This window comes from Centroberyx affinis, unplaced genomic scaffold (genome assembly GCF_046629955.1).
Source record: "Centroberyx affinis isolate AG114_WGS23_722 - 3 ecotype Tasmania unplaced genomic scaffold, CSIRO-AGI_Caff_v1 ptg001083l_1, whole genome shotgun sequence".
NCBI classification, from domain to species: Eukaryota; Metazoa; Chordata; class Actinopteri; order Beryciformes; family Berycidae; genus Centroberyx; species Centroberyx affinis.
The window spans coordinates 157,182-178,516 of NW_027279630.1; the positions used below are offsets into that span (position 1 = coordinate 157,182).

The 21,335-nt window shown below is 44.0% G+C and overlaps 1 protein-coding gene across 8 annotated transcripts in view; it reads right to left on the reverse strand.

The window, feature by feature from the left end:
* ebf3b (EBF transcription factor 3b) overlaps positions 1–21,335 on the reverse strand; it is a 67,930-nt gene that overhangs the window by 22,736 nt on the left and 23,859 nt on the right. For 4 of the 8 annotated variants that reach the window (XM_071523365.1, XM_071523361.1, XM_071523364.1 and 1 more), the window contains exons 7-8: positions 4,625–4,706; positions 2,400–2,517 (exon numbers count right to left, since the gene is read on the reverse strand). In XM_071523365.1, the coding sequence (XP_071379466.1) occupies positions 2,400–2,517; positions 4,625–4,706 (200 nt within the window). Of the gene's footprint in view, positions 1–2,375; positions 2,518–4,624; positions 4,707–21,335 lie in introns of all 8 variants that reach the window. The other 4 variants (XM_071523363.1, XM_071523359.1, XM_071523362.1 and 1 more) reach the window with 1 other exon arrangement.

The following is a 21,335-nucleotide window of genomic DNA, read 5'->3' on the forward strand; positions in this document are numbered from 1 at the left end:
TTCTCCTCTCCTTTCCCCCCTTCTTTTCTCCCTCTCTTTCTTCCTCTTAGGCCCAGCAGTCTGGATTCACTTGTCTTTATTGCATAAACCCTAACAGCATTACAGCCACTTGGCATGCAAATGAGGCAGGCGCTGCAGGCTCTATGCTGAGTCTCCTATATTGTCTGGGGCTCTATAATGGCGGAACTGAGCTAAGGAACGTGTGGGGTGTGTGTGTGTGTCAGTGTGTATGTGTGTGAGAGAGAGAGTGAGAGAGAGAGAGAGAGAGAGAGAGAGAAAGAGAGAGTGTGTTGGGGTGGGTGTCTGCATGTGTGGGGGGTGATGCTGTGTCTGAAAGACTAGGCTATTTGTGAGCATGTTTATGCACCTTTGAGCCTGAATCTATACATGTTTGAGTGACAGGCAGCCACAAAGCACATTCGTGTCTGAATGCATAATATGCTTGTTGTGTGACAGTACACACAAGCGAACAAAAATGCCACATGGTGAGATTCAGTCTGTCATCCATGGGCTATCCCCTCTCAGTGCCAATAGGGGGCAGCACCTCTTGATCAATGTGAGGCAGTCAAATGCAAGTGCAGGATGAACTGAGAGGAAGGATGCCTCTCTGTTTCAGGCGCACAGTCACTCAGCCAGCCACATATCTGAGGCTTCTCACCCAGTGAACTCCCAAGGAAGAATGTGTTGCTAATTTAAAGCACGCTGTCTGTCTGCCTGCTCGTTGTCAAAGCACTATGGAGGGCATGGCTAGAATTACGTTTTATGACCGAGTATCCTGTTCTCCTGTGTCACTTCTATGACTGTTTGTTAAAGGTGACTCAAACAAAGCAAGCTAGCGCTGTCGATGCATGTTAAATTAGTTTGTTATGGAGTTGAGCCCGGAGAAGAAAAAAAAAAAAAAAAAAAGACTTATCAGAGCATACGCGATTGAGCAGAGGGAAGGTGTATTAAAGTTATTAGACAAAGACATGTTCAACTGGGCGGTTGACAATAGCTTCCTTTCTTGCTTTACGGGGCGTCACTCTGGTGCTTTGAAGAGTGTGGTGAAGAGGAGAAGAAAAGGATGGGTTGGGGTAACCTGTAAAGAACACACACACACGCACACACACACGCACGCACACACACACACGCACACACAAAACACAGGGGGTCCCGTGGGACCGGGGGAACATGGAGGCGAGGGCTCAACCTCTTTAATTGCTCTCCTCATTAAGAAACTGGTTGCTAGGCGATCCACACCTATCGTGTCATAAACGTGAGACACACAAACAGAACGTCAGCGAACATAATGACTTTGGTGCTCGGGGCAGGACTTTAATTATTTGATTTTGTTCTCCAGTAGAGGAGTCATTAATAAAGACAAAAACAAATAGATTAGCTTTTTCCCCCACTAGGACTGGAGTGCACCGAGATATATTAATTGTCTAGTCTTTTTTTTTTTTTATTAGTCGTTGTTGTATTAAACATTACATTTGCTTTTGGTGATAGAACCATTAATGCCCATTAATGTGTAGAGAAGGTTGTTTTAGTCAGTGGTGTATATAAACTGTTTGCCCAGCTGTAATTGGCTCTTGAAATCTGAAGATAAGCAATTTGCACAATTGGCCCTACTCAGTTCTCTCTTTTTTTTTCCTATAATCTTTCAGCTGTGTGTGCTCCCATCTGCGAGTGGAGGCCACCAGGGTCATAAGGTTATGTTTAGTGCATTTTACTTTTTGGATTTCCCATGGTTTGGTGGTCCTTCTTCTCTCTCTTTTGGCTGAGCAGGCAATCAGTCTATCATATGGAATCAGTTGGAAGAAAAACAGTAAGTTCTGTTTTTCTCATACAGCCCCCCTCCACACACACACACACACACACACACACACACACACACACTCACACACCCTCACCCCACCCTTCCCTCCTCCTCTCTTTCTCCCTTTCTCCTTCCTCCCCCCTGTTTCAGCTCTCTCACAGCTAAATCTGCAGAACCCAATGACAGGAAATTGACCTCACAGCCAAATTCTTCAGCAATTTGATCATGTTTCACAAAGGTTTTTTTTACGACAAATGTAAGTGCAATTAGCATTGGAAGATTGGAAATAGTATAGCATTTTTTATTTTGTTTAAGGAGGAGTATTATCATCATAATTCTTGATATTAAAATGATAAATACACTGAGTAATGCATACTATTTCCAGTCAAAATACAACAAGGTGTGAGGGAGGCAAAAAGCAACTTAAAAAGTATAATGAAAGTGATGGAGGAACAAAGAATACTAAAAAAAACTACGACCAACTAGGTCTATGGATTGTAGAGTGAGAGGATGTTTGAAGGAAAATGGGAGGAGAAAAAGGAGCGTAGGAAATTATAAGATGTAAAAATGTGCCTACCATTCTCCAGATAAGGAGGCGTACCTTCTGAAGGGTCGAGTCTGCGAGCCCTTCGCCCATGCTTGGAATTGTTGTGTACGAACATGTTGTCAGAGACAGCCAAGACATGGCCGTCCACATTGACAGTCGTCGATACGACAACCTGCAACAAGATTGAAGGCGGAACATGTTATTTAGTACGATTAAAACAAAGAATTCTGGAAAATTATTTTACAGTTTCACTCAGTGAATAAATGTTATGAGGGTGGATATGGGATGCATGTTTTAGAAATTCTATCCAGGTACATGCTCGTGTGCTATTGATTACTATCGTCAAACCTTTTGAAGTGGTTATTCTCTTTGGACATATCGCATTACAGTTACCCTTCCTCTCAGCTATTGTGTTTTTGCTTTTGGTGTCTTGCATTTGTGTACAGCTAATTGACTTTTCAATCACTCAAATACCATTTCCGTTTACCCACTCTACCAACTGTCATCATAACCGAAGCTCAGAATTATTGATCAGCTTGTCCATCTATTTGAGGGTGGAAGGCCTCCCTTTTAAAATATTACTGGAGTCATTAGCAACTGAACCGTACTCCATCCCATCACTCAACAAACATTTTACTAGGATCAGATTCCAAGCCACACTCCATATTTCATAATGCTTATTTTTGTTGTTGTTTTTTGGCTACCACATCTCCAAACAGTGGGCCGCATGTGAATGGCCAAAGTGTTTCTGAGCCGGAAACAGAGAGCCCCTCTCAGGTTTGCTTCGCCGGTAAGTGACCTCGGAGTAGCAGTGGAATTTAGGGGGGCGCTTTTTTGGTTGGTTTGGGGAGGGTGGGGGTGTAGAGGGAGGAGGGGAGAGAAGGGGAAGTGAAAGAGCTCCATTCTTGTGAGCAGGTTCAGAGCTGGGCCAAGCTGAGGATGATGGATTGGGCCCTCTCTGGCCTCCAGCTGGTTTTGGGGGGTAATAAGTGGAGTGGAAGGCATGCAGAATACACAACCTTGGCCAGAGAAACACCTATAGTGGAGCATCTGGGAAATCTATTTGGGAAAAAATGGAATACTAACTGTTGGATCGAAGACAAGAGATGATCGCCAAAGATCCCCCTTCATGCCAGAGCTAACAATAATGCAAAATCTGGTCTAGGTTTGCTGCCTTTTTGATTCAATATAAACATTTCAATTTCACAAATTCAGAGAAGCCGCAACGTGGTGGGAGTCACTTTCTTCTATTCCTTTTGGCACAAAGAAGTGAGGGGTGAAAGCCCTCAGTGGCTGTCATGCATCAGTCCAGATTCACCCTGAGGGAAGATTGGAGGAGGCAGGGGAGGTCTGCTGGTGGTGACATCAGGAGGGGACACCCTGTCTTGTCTGTTTCATGTCCGGGCTTCCTCCTGGAGGATGCTGGGTCTTGTGTCTATCACAGAACACGGCTGGCAGTGATGGACGCCCTCCCACAGTTTGCCGTGAGCCAGATAGGACAAACCTCACTAAACTCTCACTCTCTCACCTTGACCTACTGGACTGCTTCTGGTGAAAATGTCTGGGTGGGATGGATGGATGGATAAATGGATCAACAGGGGGATCATTAATTTCAAGGCTTAACTACTTGACATATTAGGAGAGAGAGGGTTAAGGAACCACAAAAATGTGCTTACTGGTCATGTCATTTTGTCAGGGCGCACTTCTAAAATGGTTTTCTTTGGCTATACAGAGAATTGCGTGTGTGTGTGTGTAAGAGAGAGAGAGGGATAGAGAGAGACAGAGAGAGACATTGTGCATGCATGTTTCAGTCTGCATGTGTGTGTGTGTGCGCGCGTATGAGTAGGCATGTGTTTCCGCTGCCAGACAGACCCTGAGTTAACACTGTTGTTACATGTGGTTGGATCCTCCTCCCCTCTGTGCCAAGGCTCAGAAAGCTGTCAGGAACACAATTGATAGCACCTCTTAAATCCTATATCCTTATTTGTGTCAGATGGTATTCCCTAATAAATATTCTGTACATGTGTTCCGCATAGCAGAGGACACAAAATCTCTCGCTCTCTCTCTCACTCCGTCTTGGCCTTCTTTAATGCCAATAATAGAATTGTATTCATATGTGAGAGTGTGCGAGTGTGCGGTTGTGCGTACGGTACGGCTGTGCGCGCGTGTGTGTGTGTGTGTGTGAGAGAGAGAGAGAGACAGAGAGAGAGAGAGAGAGAAATAGAGAGGGAGAAAGAAAGAGAAAGAGAGAGAGTGTGTCTGAAATAGATTTTAGTCACCTGGAATCTGCGCATGTCTCGTGGATTTCCTGCATTCTTCAGACAGTTCTGATTGCACTTGAGGAAGAACTTTAGGAAGAATCTGAAACAGAGCACAAAACAAAACCAAAAATCATTAACTTTGCCCTTTAAGTAATTAAACGTTAAAACTCGTAGAGCATTTGAATTATTCTTAAACATTAACACATGCACACAGCAGTTCCATTAATCCAGTCAGTCAGAAACAAACTTTCAACTCCACATCTCACAACATCAAACCAAGGGACACTTCCACTATTTCGGTATCGGAGGCGACGGTATATTTATTATTCCCACCGAATCTATAGCATCAATCTCTTTGTCATCCCATCCGCTCACCTGAGTTCATGGGTCTTTCCCAACACCCATCTGCCACTAACATACAGGAAGTCACTTGATATTCCACCCACCTCTTTAATCCCAGGACACCCCCTGTGCAATTAAAGTTCTCCTGTTCAATAGGGAGGCAAATGAGGCCCACCTGTGACCAGGTCTTGTTTGAAGAGCATCAGGGATAAAGGACCTAACAAGGTGAGAGCGCGCCACAAAACTTATAGTCCTGTCAGGCAATTAGGCGGACACTCCTGGGACCACCGTATGCCACACACACACACAGACAGACCTGCACGCATATGCACACACACACCCATGCACACACTAGTGGGTGGGTGAGGCAATTATGCCACAAATTACAACCTGGCTAATCGTCTCTGAACAAATGTCACGTCTGAGTGAGATCTGGGGTTGGTTAGTTTGCGAGCCGTCTCTCCCTCTCTCTCTCTCTCTCTCTTTCTCTGTCTCGCTCTCTGTCTCTCTCTCTTTCTCTCTCTCAGATCTCAGGGAATTTATTGATAATGCCTTGTATCGAGAGCTGTATTTCAAACGTAGCCTTGGTTTGTTTGGGTAGATACAATAAAATAGTAAAAGAAGAAGATTAACGACAACAGCAACAAGAAAAATTGTGCCAGAGGTAGCCTATTGTCTAAAATCTGACACAACCACGCAGAACAAACAATGAAACTGACTCATCTTTTTTGCAAATTCTCCCCACAGAATCATGACTGATGGTTCCTTAGCTTTCTCCAATTCATTATAAATACAGAGGAGTTTATTTTTCATCACCCTCACACTAGGATTACTACATGTGCAATACTGTGGTTTCCATTGTAATACTAACTTGGCTCACAGTATCACAGCCACTCATTGGATTACCATAGATTGCACCATAGATTGCATGGCCATTTTATTCAGCTAAATACAGTGGCTTGTGTGGCCTGTGAGGACACTTTCACAACACTTAAGACTTCTCGTTCGCTCAGTGGGATCCTGGCCAGGCCATAAATCAGAGTCTGAAATGACCCCCCTAACCCTGGCCACATTAACACATGCACTGGTCATTTAGAAGCGTTCTTCGATAGACTCCAATACCTTGTGCTCCGCTGAGGGCCCAGGAGAGAGAGGAGAGGTGAGAAAATATTTTCACTCCACATCCAAGGCGCTTTGGCTCGGACATCAATAAAAGACGTTTTAACCCATGCCAGAATGCTGATTGCCTGTCGGTGTGTGGTGAGGCCATAAAAAACCTGACTTGTCATTAGTGCATTTCGCTTGATTGTGTTCAGTGTGTTTTCGGGTTGCATCTGTTGGCTGATCATCAAAATGACCATTATGTACTCTAATTCCCTGACCCTGTTTTTATTTCCCCAAAGAGTCATAATGTAGAGCAGCAGACATCTGCGGAAAGCAGACCTGAAATACGACTTTTATTTGTCTGTCGCCTCTCATACAGATTGGGTAAAGCTAGTGTGTGTTTGAGTGTGAGTGTGTGTGAGTGTGTGTGTGTGTATGTGTGAGCGCATGTCTGCACACGCATCGACATGTGCATGCGTGCATGTGAGTATGTGTGTGTACACGCATCACCCATTGCTAGACAATTTATGTCAGAGAAAGAGATAGAATACATTTCCTAGGCAATGCATTGACTTCATAAAAGAAACACATTACTTTCAGAGTTAGTCTCCTCTCTTTTCTGGGATACTTTAATGCTTTTACATACTGTTTCTACTACAGTGAAACCAAAAGTTAAGAAACAATAAACAGAAGAAATTGAGTGCCCACGCTATCATAAACTAGCTCCTTTATGTTTACTGTTATGAAGGCAATTAAGCACAATTTCCCCGCTAAAAAGATAAGCTTAATTTTCATAGTCCACAGCAGTGGCAGTGCTATAGCATCCATTACATTTGAGTTGGTTAAGATTCTCCATGAGCACGGTGCAAATTGGTCCTTGGTGAAAAGGAGAGCAATTAAGACAAGGCCCCTCTCTCTCTCTTTTACTTCTTAAATATCTACAGAAGTTTGTGCTGGTGTTTTGGCACGCACGGAGACAAAAGGAGGTTGTTTAATTGTTTTTTAATGGGATATCAAGTCGTCGCTGCCATTAGATGTTGGCAATGGAGGGCAAAGGGGGATAGAGAGAAAGAATGAACTGCAATTAGGTTTGATTAAAGCTATCCTTCTCAATAATCAGCTGTTCTGACAGGACAGGGGGACCCTGGTGGCCGCTGAGATGGAGGAAGGTGTTGAGTGATATTAAGGCCAATGAAGGGGATATTAACATGGCTAATTAAAGCTCTTCCAAAGCCGGGAGAGGAGGCTCTCAGTGGACCGCACTGGATGAAATAATCGGCCAAGGCAGCTATCAGTTGGAGGAGAGAGAGCGGGAAGGGGTGGGGTGCAGTCCATCTGAGGGATGGGGGGACGGAGGGAGGGATGGTGGGATAGAGGGAGGCGTGGAGGAAAACTATGAAGTGTGAAGAAAGACAAAGAGGAAGAAAGAGACAGGCATATAGAGATAGACTTACAGGGCAGCCATGGAAGCTCATTTTGACACCAACCCTCTCTCTCTCTACATGTCTGAAGACTGCCAGTATAACTAAGACCTGACATCAGCTTTTATCTCCGACAGCTAGTCGTACAGGTCCACAAATCAACGTTAAAACAATCCTGCTCATGCCTAGGTCTAAGGCAATTAATACGATTCTCCTGTAGTACCTCCATGCTCGCCCACTGCCGAAGCTACTAATCATGCCATAATGATTTCTCTCCCTCTGGTCAAAGGGGAAATAGATTGTCTCTTTAGTAATGCAGCAGGCTCTGCGCCTTCCACTCCCTGGCTTCACAGACCCGGTAATTGAGGAGAAAAAGGCCGACTTTGGCACTTTGACTGATTTGAGGGCTGCTAGACCCTCTTATCTTTACTCTGATCATTTTAGGCTGACACTCAAAGGAAGACCCATCGCCCTAATTCTAGCTCACCCTCTCCCATCATCAAACGGAAGGGGGAATAGAAAAAAAAAAGAAAAAGAAAAAAACAAACAGGCGAGGTGAGGAAAGCCTTCCCTCATTTAAGTGGCCAACTTAATTGCTGGGTTGATGTCACTCATGCATAAATGTCCAGCCCTTTGATTTGAGTGAAGAGGGCAAATAAGGATAATGTTGTATTATTAAGGAGGCTCCACTGTCACATCAGCGGAGGCTATGTGTAATTGTCTATTTGAACAATTTCATTCATTGTTTTATCCATTTATTATCTCTTCTTCTTTTTTTATTTTACATTAAATTGTATGAGCAAAATATGCAAATTATTTCTATTCTCTAATTTCTCAAATTACACACTTTAAAGATTTTTTTTTTCTTCTTCAGTGGTACACCTTGTTCTAATTGCACAATGAGCTGCCCCATATTTGTTTAGGACCGTTACACAATACACTGACAGATGGCCATAGTATCTGTAAGAGTCAGGTATTGACAACCCTAAGCTCCTGATTGGTGCCCCGGCACTAATGACTAGCATGCAGTGTCCACAGCCGGCAGCCATGACAGTGAGGTCATCCGTTGCAGGGCGGTGAGTATCGATCACCACCCAGCTCCAGCCCATCAGGCCCCAGCTGCCTCCCAGACTCAATGGGCCCCTGTTACAGGAGCCCTGTAAGAAACGGCTCCCAACACCAGACTACAATCTGCTGACACCAGATCTCTGCGCTGAGATAGTAGTACACGGGTCAATAGCGTATCGGATTTCCAAAACGCCGGGGTCTTAATGTCAAGCCTCCTGCCTTCCCTACCTACTGCTCCAGTTATTAGGCACTCCACTGAACTGCATTCAGATCCCTGTTGTGACAAGGCGGAGCAGGTAAAACGAGAAATAGAGACACTTATAGATCTTAATCTTCCTGAACACTTATTTATGCAACTGAGTGGGCTTGATATATCAACCAGTTAAGTCCCTGGGAGGCCGAGCCGAGCTGCGCGGCCATTTCTGTCGTATTCTGGTTCGCCGCTGTCTGCTCTCGTCAAGCAGAGCTGTTTTTCTCGCCTTAGCTGAAGTAAACCACAGCACATTAACAATATTTGCTCTACCCCTGTACAAGCGCCGAGGGACCAGACCCACAGATCCTATCACTTCTTTATCAGGGAACAAGTGCCTCACTATCCAACCTTATTGGGTTTGGAAGATTAACCCTTTCCACTCATGGGCTCTACCCATCTCCTCCGAGAGCAGGGAGGCAGATGTCACAGTGATTATTATTGTTCAACATCACATATCGCGCCGACACGTCTTGTAGAATTTATTGGGTATTTCCGAGGCTTTCTTTTATTTTTATTTTTTTATTTTTTTTGCAGCTGCCATAGTCAGTTGATTTTGTTTGTTTCATATTTCATATTTTTGTTGGTGGTGTGTGTGCATTGCGTGGGTGTCACAAATAATTAATGTGCTCCCGCTGCACCTTCAGATGTAGCTGTGTCCCTCCATTCATCCCTCTTTACCCTCTTCTCCACCACCCCACCCCCCACCCCCCCTTTCTCTCTAATGGGCAGAGTGGCATTGACATTATTTCACTTGAGGATCCCCCACTCTGTCAATCCCTCTTCATTTACTCCATGGCTACAGAACTCATTATGGTACCTCTTCCTCCTTCTCTCTCTCTCTCCTCTCTCTCTGTCTTTCTCTCTCACCCTCTCATTCTCTCACTCATTCTCTTCACCTTTTGTCTTGCTGCTCTCTCTCTCTCTCTCACCGGACACTGTTAGTTTCTTACTTAAGAGAATCGCTCGTCTTCACAAATGGTTTCACGTCAAACCCACTCCCGGCCAGCCCCCACTGACTCCCTTCAGGCTTCGGCACAGGTTTACTGTAACAGATTAGACGAAGACTCAGTGCTCCTGCTAACTATCCATCACTTGCTAACAGTGGACTAGGGCTGTGTGCTTTATGCAGCTTTTAGCTCCAGCCCGCCACATACTGCATGTTTAGCCCCAAGCTCTCTCCCTCTGCCTCTCCCATCCCCTCACATCAAGATACTGCTGAGGCTGTGTACTGTTGCACGCTGTTCTTTGTTTTACTCCGAATACGGCTTTTCTCCGCCACGGCTTTGAACACAATATAATAAGACACAAAACATAAATAATTCTGCGTTGTTTTGTCTTCTGTGGCCCTATTGTAAAAATGAATCAAACACTGGTTGCCGCTATAGAGCCAACATCATTTACATCCCAACTGGAATTCATAAATATTATCGCATCATCACCGGCGCGGTAAAAACTGTGTGATGATTATTGATAATGACTACGACAGTCTCAACGATGTCGGTCACAAGGTTGCTGACATTACAAAAATAATCACGTACATCAACAATACAGTTCTCCAGAATATTTACTCTGCTCACCAGCTGGATGGGAGAAAGGTATCTCCAGGTTATTTTTGCACAGGGGGAGAAATATGGTGCTTTGATTACTGGTTAGCATTGGAGCTTGGGGCCTTGAGGAAATACCAGTCAGCACCTCCCTGCACTGGTGAGATGGAAGATAAGCATATGTTGGAGTAGCGGGCCTGGGTGAATAGTAGTATTTAGGGTGTTGGACGTGGGGTGCCTGGAAGGCCCCAGAGCCAGTCTACAATGAGAGCCATACAGCGGCGTCTCTCCCCTGCCCTCTGCTCTCCTGTGGCACCTTGGAGTGATCAGACCCAGGCAGACGCAGAGGAACGCAGCTGTACAGGGAAGGCCAGCAGGGGGGCTTTGACCATTTACTGACAGGCATGCTGGATCCAGCAGGACGGTGGGGGGTTGTTTGTGTGTGTGTGTGTGTGTGTGTGTGTGTGTGTGTGTGTGTGTATCCAGACGGTGTGCATACATGCGTGTGTGTGCGTGTGTACATATTTGCGCGCGTATGTGTTACGTAGGCCTGTGAGTCAGTGGTTTTGCTGTGTGTCCATGCATGCACAAATGTATGCGAGTGTACTTCTACATCATATTATTACTAATGTATAATACATACATCTAAAGTGGCTGTCAGGACTGGTCAGTCATCATAAAACATGAGGCAGCCACTCTGACACCGCTGCCACATTAACACTTTCTCAAAAAAAAAAAAAAAAAGAAAAAACACCTACTGTGGGCTGTCATGTAGGCAGGGGGGATAGAGACAGAAAGACACAGAGCGGGTCGGTGCTTAAAGCTAACAGGTAACCTTTCTGTGCACCTAGGACAAAGGCAGGGGGAAAAAGAAAATGTCAAATTAAGAGAGGCCAGGCAGAGAGACGTGGCTGCCATATTTGTGTGAAAGCCCAGTGCTGTTGGCAGCAGAGATGGCTGCTTTCTGATTCATCTGGGGCCGTATGGCAAAGCTTTGTCAGTCTGTGCGAGGTATAAATAATTCAGGGTGAGAGATGGCAATTACAGGGCCCTGCACAACCAAAATGAATATTTTATAAGGACTAAAACTGCCCTGGAATGAATCACACACATGGAGTCACACACACATACACACACACACACACACACATACACACAACCATAAGTGAATATGTGCACACGCACACACGTAAGCTCATATGCACACACAAACGCGCACAAACACACTCACACACAAAGGTAGCACATATGAACCCTTAGCACAGCTGTTGTACTGTTGACAATATCACTATTATATTGTATAAACCCTTGTATAATAGGTTAATAATTTGTAATATACTTGCACATTTGATTTATTATATTGCTTGGTTGAAGGTGTAAAAGCATATTTATTGTTTTCAATTTTGTTATTGTATTGTTTTGTTGTTAAAAAAAAAAAGGTTTTACATTGTAAACAAATATGCATTTTTTAGGTTTTAGTTAACTATCTACTCTTTATTAGCTTAGCAGCATGTAGCCTGTAAGAAATAAATTAGCAAAAAAGTGATGTCAATATATAGTAAAGGCCTACACACAAAGCAGCCTCCTGAGACCCAGAGCCTTTACTTTTGACCCTGTAAATATGGTCTTTGTGTGAGAGCAGGGGGGGGAAAAAAGCAAAATGCTAATGGGAAAAGATTAAACCCAAAAGCCGCCTGGAGCATTTACCTCTAAAGGGTTTTGTCTGTCAGGTTTCCTGCAAAACTCTGTCTTTATAATTCTGAGACAAAAAATAACATTGTTCCCCAGTCCTGAGGAGCGCAGCAGCTTGGTTGAATGGCCATTGTGTGGGCCTAGCTAATGATACCTTAGCCTTTGTGAGAGGGAGGCCAGGTAGGTCTGTGACATCAGCGCCACACAAGTGCTTCTCTGTCCGGATGTTTAGGGAAGGATTTCGTCCGTGGTGGGAAAAAGGTATAGAGAATAAACAGACCCTGTTTTTGTACCAGCGTTTCAAACCCCTCCGTCTAAGGTGGGGGTATTATAAGAATAGAATATTCCACTCAAAATAAATCTTTATTTTAAATCATCAAAATTACTTCTAATTATGTGGATTTAATGTACGTGCGCTGACTTGTTGTACATTTACTTAAGCCGTGAATGATGTAATTCCAAGAGTCTCTTTTTTCCTTTTTTTTTTATTTTAGAGGGAGTGTGGGCGTATTATTTGTCAGTCCAAAGGGAAGATGGCAACCCTCTGAGGGAGGAGAGACCCCAAGCATGAAGACACAGATCGCGTGTGTTGGAAAAAGTGACAGCAAGGCAAATGCTAAGAGAAAGCTGCTTCCTTACCGAACCGCACACTGTTAGCGATATAGCTAGCTGTTGTGAAGGCAGCTGACAAACCCATAGCGTGGCATGTCTCGCCCCGTTTGTGAGTTTTCAAAGACTGTGATTTGCAAATAACATGAGTCTCTGGGCATAGACTGGGCATGTAAGTACGGTGAATAAAGCCCCCCTGCTCTGCTGAGGGAAACCCTTACTTGTCAGCTCAGTTCTTTGTCAGGAACCTGACAGATAAATAGACAGTGTTTTGCCGCTCACTCCTCCTGCCTTATGTACACAGAGGCGTGTGTCTGCTTCCACATACAGGTTGACTTGCTTTAGGGGAGGAATTTGTTGAAAGACACCCCACTGCTTCGCAGGGCAATGACTGAAAATATTGTGGGCCACTTCAGACAGCCTCAAACAACAAACAATGGGGGTTGATGTGTAACCAGATAAAACACAGATCGAGTAGCTGGGTATAAGCACCACTACAGGGCTTATTTTTCATGCAAATTACTACTAATGAGCTTCCTGAAATCTGACTAATTATATCAAAGTGATTTCTTTAATTAGTTTGTAATAATTCCTCGCATAAACATCATAGTAAACAGATTAAGCTATATAAAAATATCAATTTGTCACACTTTATACAAGATGCTGTGAGGTTGAAGCTAATGTCGCTTCTCCAAAATGCCAGCGCAAACATTTATTAAAGAATTAAATATGTACTTAGAGAATGTTTGGTAACATTAAGAAAGCATATCTTTTGCAAATTTGTCATGGCCTCTCCATAAGGGCCTCTGTGAGTTATAGCGGAGAAGCCTCTGAAAGAATAAGAAACAACCATGAAGTGAGAGGAATGACTTGCTTCCCCATATGTAAGTTTATTATACAATATTATAATATAAAATACTCTTATCACTAGTATTAAAATATTGCATGAATATCCAACTAAAACACACAAAGACCTAGTGTTCGGCAGTAATCAGGCATCACAGAGTATACCACAGAATGACTGGAAATACTGTGTGTCAAGTCCAAATACCTATTTGAAAAATAACAGATGCTTTCAGAAAAGATAAGAAATTGCATTTATCTACCACTTTGCACCTCTTGCTAAGCCAACAACATTCCACAAACCCCTAAAGAGTAAAAATATCTAATATACTACCAGTCACAAGAGAACTCATCTGACTACCGATCTTTCTGATACCCTCAATCTGCACTGAGATGGATTAAACATTCAATTTGTTACTCGCCAGACCACCACCTAGGTTCACCACTTACCATACAAATGGAAAACACGCTAGTAATCTATTAGCCTGCTTGGCCTGACACTGTATTATGTTGTATTTGTATTATATTTACTTCAGGGAAATTACGATTCAAGTCATATTTATCTTCATGTGGAAATGTGTGTCTAAATGGAAATCACCTTTAGTGCGAGGGTGGATGCAGAGCAATACTAATGTGATCCATGAACCGTGCGATTTAGTCACCCTCTATGGATGCACTATGGGCTGATTCTACATATTAAACATGCTCTCCCCCTGTTAAAGCCCGTACCCAGAGCCCCCGATGCTGTTTGATAATTATTACGCTTACATTACAACACAAGACCTTGCCTGTGGAGCTGCAAGAGCCGCCCCTTCCCCATAAACACACACACATACGCACACACACATACCACGCGCGCGCGCACGCACGCACACACACACACACACACACACACCCTTTGTCATATACAGTAGTAAACAGCTTCCCAGTAAGCTGTTTGCACTTCACTGCCCGCTCTAGGAAATAAAAACAAAGAGCAAATTGGGGGGTTTTGCGTCTCAGTGAATAAATAAGGTTGTTTTACTCACAGAATCCATTACCTTTTAAAACATGTGCCTAATGCGTTGAGCCTTTTCATTTTACAAACAAAGCCTAAATTAAGAATTAAATACATTCGTATTTAGATAACGGCATTAGCTTTATGACATCAATGTGAAAGAGTTGGACACCATCCATATCATTCCCATGCTTCCATTGTCACGTTAAATTGCAATATTAATCCTGGCTGAGACCAAGGTACTGTAGCTTTTATGCAGTACACTTGAATTATGCTATTGAAGTAATTGATAGTGATTCAGTCGTTGAAGGTACTAATCCCATGATTCAGTTCTTCTCTCTCAGTGCCATTTACCTCCAGATGTTTAGAGTTTGGGGTAATCAATAAAGAGGGAATAAAGATTGGCATTCACAATACTCCCCTTGACAAGCTCCAGCCGAATGTTTGTCAAGCAAATTAAACACACTTAGACTTTTCACCTGCTCCTACAACGACACCACATATGGCCGTGAAGTTAAAAATAAGAAACTGTGCATACATTACCATGCATAATGCACAACTCCCTCCATTTAATATGCAAATTTTGTAAAATATTACTGAATACCTTCTGTTCGGAATGAATAAATTTGAATTGCAATTAGAATAATCTTGTATAATTAATGAAAACTGTCAATTTTGGTTCCGAAGTAATTTGATTAGCATGTTGATAGGACACTTATCAAGTTCAGTAAACTGTTAGATTAAGAAGATGAAAAAAAAGATTCTAAGGATATTTTTCTCAACGGCTCTGACATTTTCCCTTGGCATTGTAAACAAAGACAGTAGCTGGCAAACTTCCTGAATCGAGGGGCGCGAGAGGGAGGGTGGAGAAAGAGAAAAAGAGAAATAGAGAAGAGGACAGAGATAGAGAGCCTCTTGAGATAATCTGCGAATCTCAGTCCACAGATGAAAAGGAGTCTATCGTCAAGGCTCCTGAGTGAGCTACTCATCTCTGCCCTATGCTCTCCAGCTAAACCCAAGTTTATGGGATTTATCTCTTGAACCATTTGTAGTTTTCACATCACATGATGATTTAAAAACAGCACACAGCTTTTCTAAATGTTTGGAGGCTATAAATGTAGAGTTCTCGAGTAAAACCCACAGAACTGATCTCACTCTCTACAATTCATCTGAGAGTAGCTATCTATTAACGATCAACAAATTGATGTACGCCATTGTTGTATTGTATAAAACAGTACCATCTGTACTGTCTACAGATGAACAGAGCTAGTGACCTCCTTTTCCCCTCTCTTTCTCTGCTCATTAGCTATCCTGAACCTCTTTCTCTCCTGCTTTCAGTTTTCAAACCCCCAAATGAGACCTAAATCGCTTGCAATACAGGTTAGCTTGAGGGAGGGGGGGCAAACATCTGTCGCACTAGGTACCCGCACGCAGCTCGGGGTATCTCCTGCGAGGAACTTTGGGGATGTTTAATTCATAAACGCTGTCATCCATGTAAACCTCCTGATTTCATAATGACTAACTCTTGGTGGTTTAATTAATTTAATAATGCCTTTCAGAAGCCATAAATGAAAGGGTCTCTGAAGTGGTGCATTAATTAGCCAGCGCCGATGCTAGCCCTGTCAGACTGGTGGCTGTCAAAACGCAGGGCAAAGCGGAGAATGGGCACAGCTGACGTCCCAGGGTCAGAGGTCATGCCAATCATGCTCCTCACCACACTTAATGAGTCATAATTTGTGTCTAGTATACACATGTATTAGGGTCAACCTGTGGTCATGTCCATAATTCTCCCCCCTTGCTAGACTACATGAAAATAACTGGCGGGCGACAAGGTAGTTACATTCTCGGTAATAAGCAGTGGCACGGCCACATTATGTTGCGACTTGTATTTACATGGTAACCACCTCTGAAAGTAGAATTCATCAGAGCTTTGCCTTCACCTTGTTTGAGCCGATGCCGCCGCTCTCTGCATCCCAGCATTTTGCTTTAATTACAATGTTATGACTTACTTGCTCACAAGGTTATAACATAGAATAAATCAAACTTCATTAAAAGTCTCAGCAACTCAACGCATGAGCACACAAAATCATCACAGAACCAACCAGATTATATTCCAAACTAACTCCATGCATCTCATAAGGAGGTTGTTTTCCTTTTTCATATTTCATAAATATGAACCAGGGAGGCTTGTGTCTGTGCCTGTCCATTTATTACCATAAAAATCAGCTGACTGAAGTATCTCACTATCTGTGGAGGCAATTAACTGTTTTGAGAGAATGCGTAATACGGGACTTTGTAATGGTATCATTTGGAGTCAAGGCACAGATGCGCCGTGCGGAGCCATACTGTAATTAGAGAGAAACGCTGTACAGGTTTTCCACTAATTAGCAAATTATGCTGAAAATAGCATCAAGCTAATTAACAGTTATTATGGCATTTTTGAAAGTATGACTTTAATTAGCAAAGTCCTGACGCAGGCAATTTCAAACTCGTCTCCGAGAAGATGAGGAAGAAAAGAAAAAAAAAAAAAACATGGGGCATGATCAAGAAGATACCCAGATTATTATGATGCCGTCAAAAACTAAAAGAAGGGAGAAAAAAAAACAGGAGGAGAAAGAGAGAGACTGAGTGAGTGAGTGAGAGAGGGAAGGGAGGAGGAGGAGGACTGGGGGGGGGTAAAGCTTTTGTGTGTTGTGTCTGAATCTCCATCCAAATGAGGGGACATGTGTGCTGTGCCACGTTGCCAAGAGGAGCCCTGAGCCGTGTGCCCAGTGTCAGGTGGCAGCGGCTCACCCCTCAGCTACCAGGCGAAGACGAGAGTGAGCTCAGCTGGTGCCCACAGCCACTCACTTATTCTACTCCGCTGCACATTAAAGGAGCCCTCGAGTGGAGCCAAGCAACGCCAGCCAGCCAACCTGACAACAACACTGCACCTCCTCCTCCTCTCCAACAGTTTCTCCCAGCTCTTGCCGGGACCCACCTCGGTCCTAATGATGGTCGGTGACAGCAGATACACCGGAAGAATTCTGCATCCTCTCAGTTTAAGAAAATTACCAGAAAGAAAACATCTTTTCATCCATTTTGGAAATGCGGTGGAGAATAATTGCTGTTGGGGGCAACGCCATTCATTAACCTCACAATTGTTGATACAATGGATAAGAGTGAGTATTTAAGTGTTTTGTGGAAAGCTGTGTTTTTAAAGGCACCTGTGCAGAAGCTTTGAAGGGAGGAAGTGTCACCAATGGAAGTGGGGAAGAGAGGAAAAGAGGAGTGGAAGAGATGGAGGAAGAGAGGGAAGAGAGGAGAGAAGGAGAGGGGTGGACTGGAGGGTCTTTGAAGGCCCAGTGTGTGAGAGAGAACAGAAGTGTGCCTAGCCCCAGGCAGCCTACGGCTCAGGCCCATTAGCTAGACTGACCTTGCCCGCGCCTTTGTCTTTGTGCTCTCCTCCCGCTGCTTCCCCTTCTCAAGCATTCCCTTTTTGTTGTCTCCGAGCGAGATTGGGAAGGGGGCCATAGCTTTCAGCTTTCTCCACCTCCCAACCCCCATCTACCCCCCCATACATCCCCCCCACTCCCACCCCTTGCCTGGAGCTTGTGCCCCAGAGGGCTCGGTACAGTGACACCCCTAGCCGGTGGCCACCTCTGCCCCGATGAGAACTTGGCTGGAATAGTCAGCGCCCCGAAGACCCCCAGAGAAAAAGGCTCCATATCGGGGGGCCCAAATCACGGCGCTGCAGGCCCCACATACGTGCACCCACTCTGGGCAGCCTGCCTCTTTATTGCCTGCCTCTCATTTGAGAGGATGGAGCCTGGCTGCCAAGTTTTGACACCGCCACATATGGCCTCCTCCATCAATCGGACTAATCAAGCATCAAGGGGAGGCAGGACCAGCTTAATTGCCAGCCAGATATAGCTGCTCTCACTTGACACGCAACCTGAAATAGATACAGGTCTGAGGAGACCTGACAGAAGATAAATGAATATGGCCATTGTTCTAATAATTATATCAAAATGCACTTCTTTACAATTTCTGTAACTCTGCTACTGCTGCCATTACTATGATAACTGTTTAAAGTTAGAATATAAATAGTAGGTAACGCAATACATACTACTATTTCAATGTTACACATTGCAAATCAACACTATTGCAAATATTGCCTTAATATAGCATCATCTACTCATTAAAATGTGGATTATGTTCACATTTGTAATGTTTGGTACCTCGGGTTAGAGAAGTGTACAGTAAGTTGTTGGGAGGGTTTTTTTTCCCATGCAGGCTGCAGTGCTCTGCTCCTCCAGAGTCCTTGAGGCGTTCTGTCTGCCTCTGCCTGCCTCTCTCAACTTCCTGTTTCCCTGCACCCCCCACTGGGGTAGCAGCCACGGAATAACTTAGCACACGGAATGAGCAGGAGAGATCAACAGCAGTCATCCATTCATCTTGAGTTTCTCCTGTCACTCTCTCTTTCCGTTTGTAAACACTGAGGGTCTGTGGTCAGAATGGCCTTTTGTCCACTGTGTTTTTCTGCGTCCCTCTCTTATTCACTTCAAAGGTAACAAGTGACAGATGTCTGTCTTCTCTGCGGTCTTAAATACTAAGGCTCCGCGATAGCATCTGGGCTGAATGTCAAACTGTGAATCTTCCCTAAGAATGTACTGTGGTTATGCCAAGCTCATTGTTATTTATGTCAGGGACACAGCCTACAGAAGTATTTAAGATACGCCCTGTAGCTCGCAGCAGGCTACTCTTGAGGGGTGCGTATGTAAAAATGATGGACAAAAAATTACGAGAAAAAAAGGAAAATTAAAATAAAGGAAGTACTGCAAAGGATAAAGTCAATGGATGAATAGTTCAATTAGCTCCATATCAAGATTTCCTCGTGGGCTTGCAACTTCCCATAGATTCTGACTCTGCGTGAATCAATTCAGCCACAGGAGATGATCAATCATACCTGCTTCAAAAAAAAAGGAGAAAAAAAAGAAATATAACATGTCAAATTAGAAGTTTATTTGGATTAAAGGGTTTCTTGGAGTTGCGGGAACTAAAAAATGGCAAAGGTGGTGGCATTTTGAGCTTGTAATCACAGCACGGTGCAATGTTTATTTAACTTTACTCGTCTCCATCTCTGCCTGCTTTCGGTATTTACATGTTTAATTGAGAAGTGTGCTGCCGGTTTCTTCTGCCCATCTGCCGAGTCCCTTCCTCTTATCAGGCTCATTCCTCAAACTGACAGCTCTCCTTTTCTGCATATCTCTCTTTCACTCCCGTGCCACTGCACTACTAACTCCTTTTTCTCCCCTTCCCTCTCCCTCTTCAATCTGTCACAGCCGGTTATGAGTAATGACAATGCATTTTCACCCAAATCAAACCAATAAGTAGAAATATGCACAAGGAGCCTCGAAAGAAAATATCATGTTGTTGTCTGCATGAGACACACAACTGCGCTAAAGGGTATCGCGTCATGAAACTCTCTCTTCTGTGGTCCGGGATTTTTTTTTTCCCACGTCTAAATCACCGCCTGTCAGACGCAACATGTGTGTCATTGTATCCCCATCAGCGTGTTTCATTGTACACACTACCACCTCTGAAGAGCTGCCTCTTATCAGTCGAGTGTCAGAAAGCCCCCTGCACCACCACCTCCTCCCCGCTGCCTTTCTAAATGCTTTTCTATTAAGAGCAGTGTTGTGTCCCTCTGATAGCGGCAGCTCCTCCACTTCATCATTCATAATCCCAATGGGCATCAATGGACTCTATAGCCTCGCCATCCACACCAAAGGCTTTGTCATTCAGTGCCAGTGAAAACAACCTAAATGAGAGTGAGAATCTGAGTATTCACTCAAAGGGACCAGGAAGTGGCCCAATAGGCCAAAGCACTCCAGTCATGAATAGTCCACTTTACTGCAAGGCATTGGCAAAGGTACCTGCCGATGGTTGGAGGGGCTTTCGGTCTGGTTTCATCCTCCTTGAATTTAACTAAATGGCTTACTTGAACATATGGACGGCATCTTATGAAGTGTAAAATGATACTACTCGTCTGCTTTGTCTTTTGAATGCTGTTCTATTTTAGCTAACTACACGGTATGACAAAAAAAAAAAAGAATATTCCCTGAGGTAGACAAATGCTCTGAAAATCAAGAAATGAGAGGCATATAGGAAAACAAGAAGGAGGAAAAATACCCACTGCTCTACATCATAGCACCGGTGTAGTCTAACTTTCACCGGCTCAAAAAGTCTGAAATTATGTTCCCGCCCTTCCCAGCATGCAGAAGTCCCGCTGGGGGCCTCAATGTGATCAGCAGCATCCCCACCACGTCTCCTCATTATTGAGTAAATAGGTTTGGGCATGTCCTCAGTAAACAAAGCCAAGACTGACAGTTAAGGGAGAGAGGGGAGTGGGAGGCAGCCTCGTTCCCAATTAGAGTCGCCTCAGGCAAAACTTTAAAGAGGAGATCAATCCTACAGATCGCTAAACTGATCCTGTCACAGGCTGGGGATATTTAAACTGTGGCGCAGAGCAGAGCAGAGCGGTGCAGGGCAGTTCTCAGTACAGTTTGACTGTGTGTGCTAATGACTTGGGGGTAGGCTCTCTCACCAGGACACACACCCCACAGCGAGGCGGCCGTGATTGACGGGTGAAATCGGACCTCAGCTGCAGTTCTCGGCACAGTAGGGGCCAGATGGGGAAATAGTGATTTGCGTTTTTTAGTATGCAGCTCCTACACGCACGGATATTCCCTAATTGTCTCCCTTACTTACCTGTGAAGCTGTTTCCCATCACAGATGCAGAGTACATTTCAAATTAACCCAGAATGTTTTGATTTTTTTTTTTCTCAACCTACACCTTTGAAGCAGACTTATT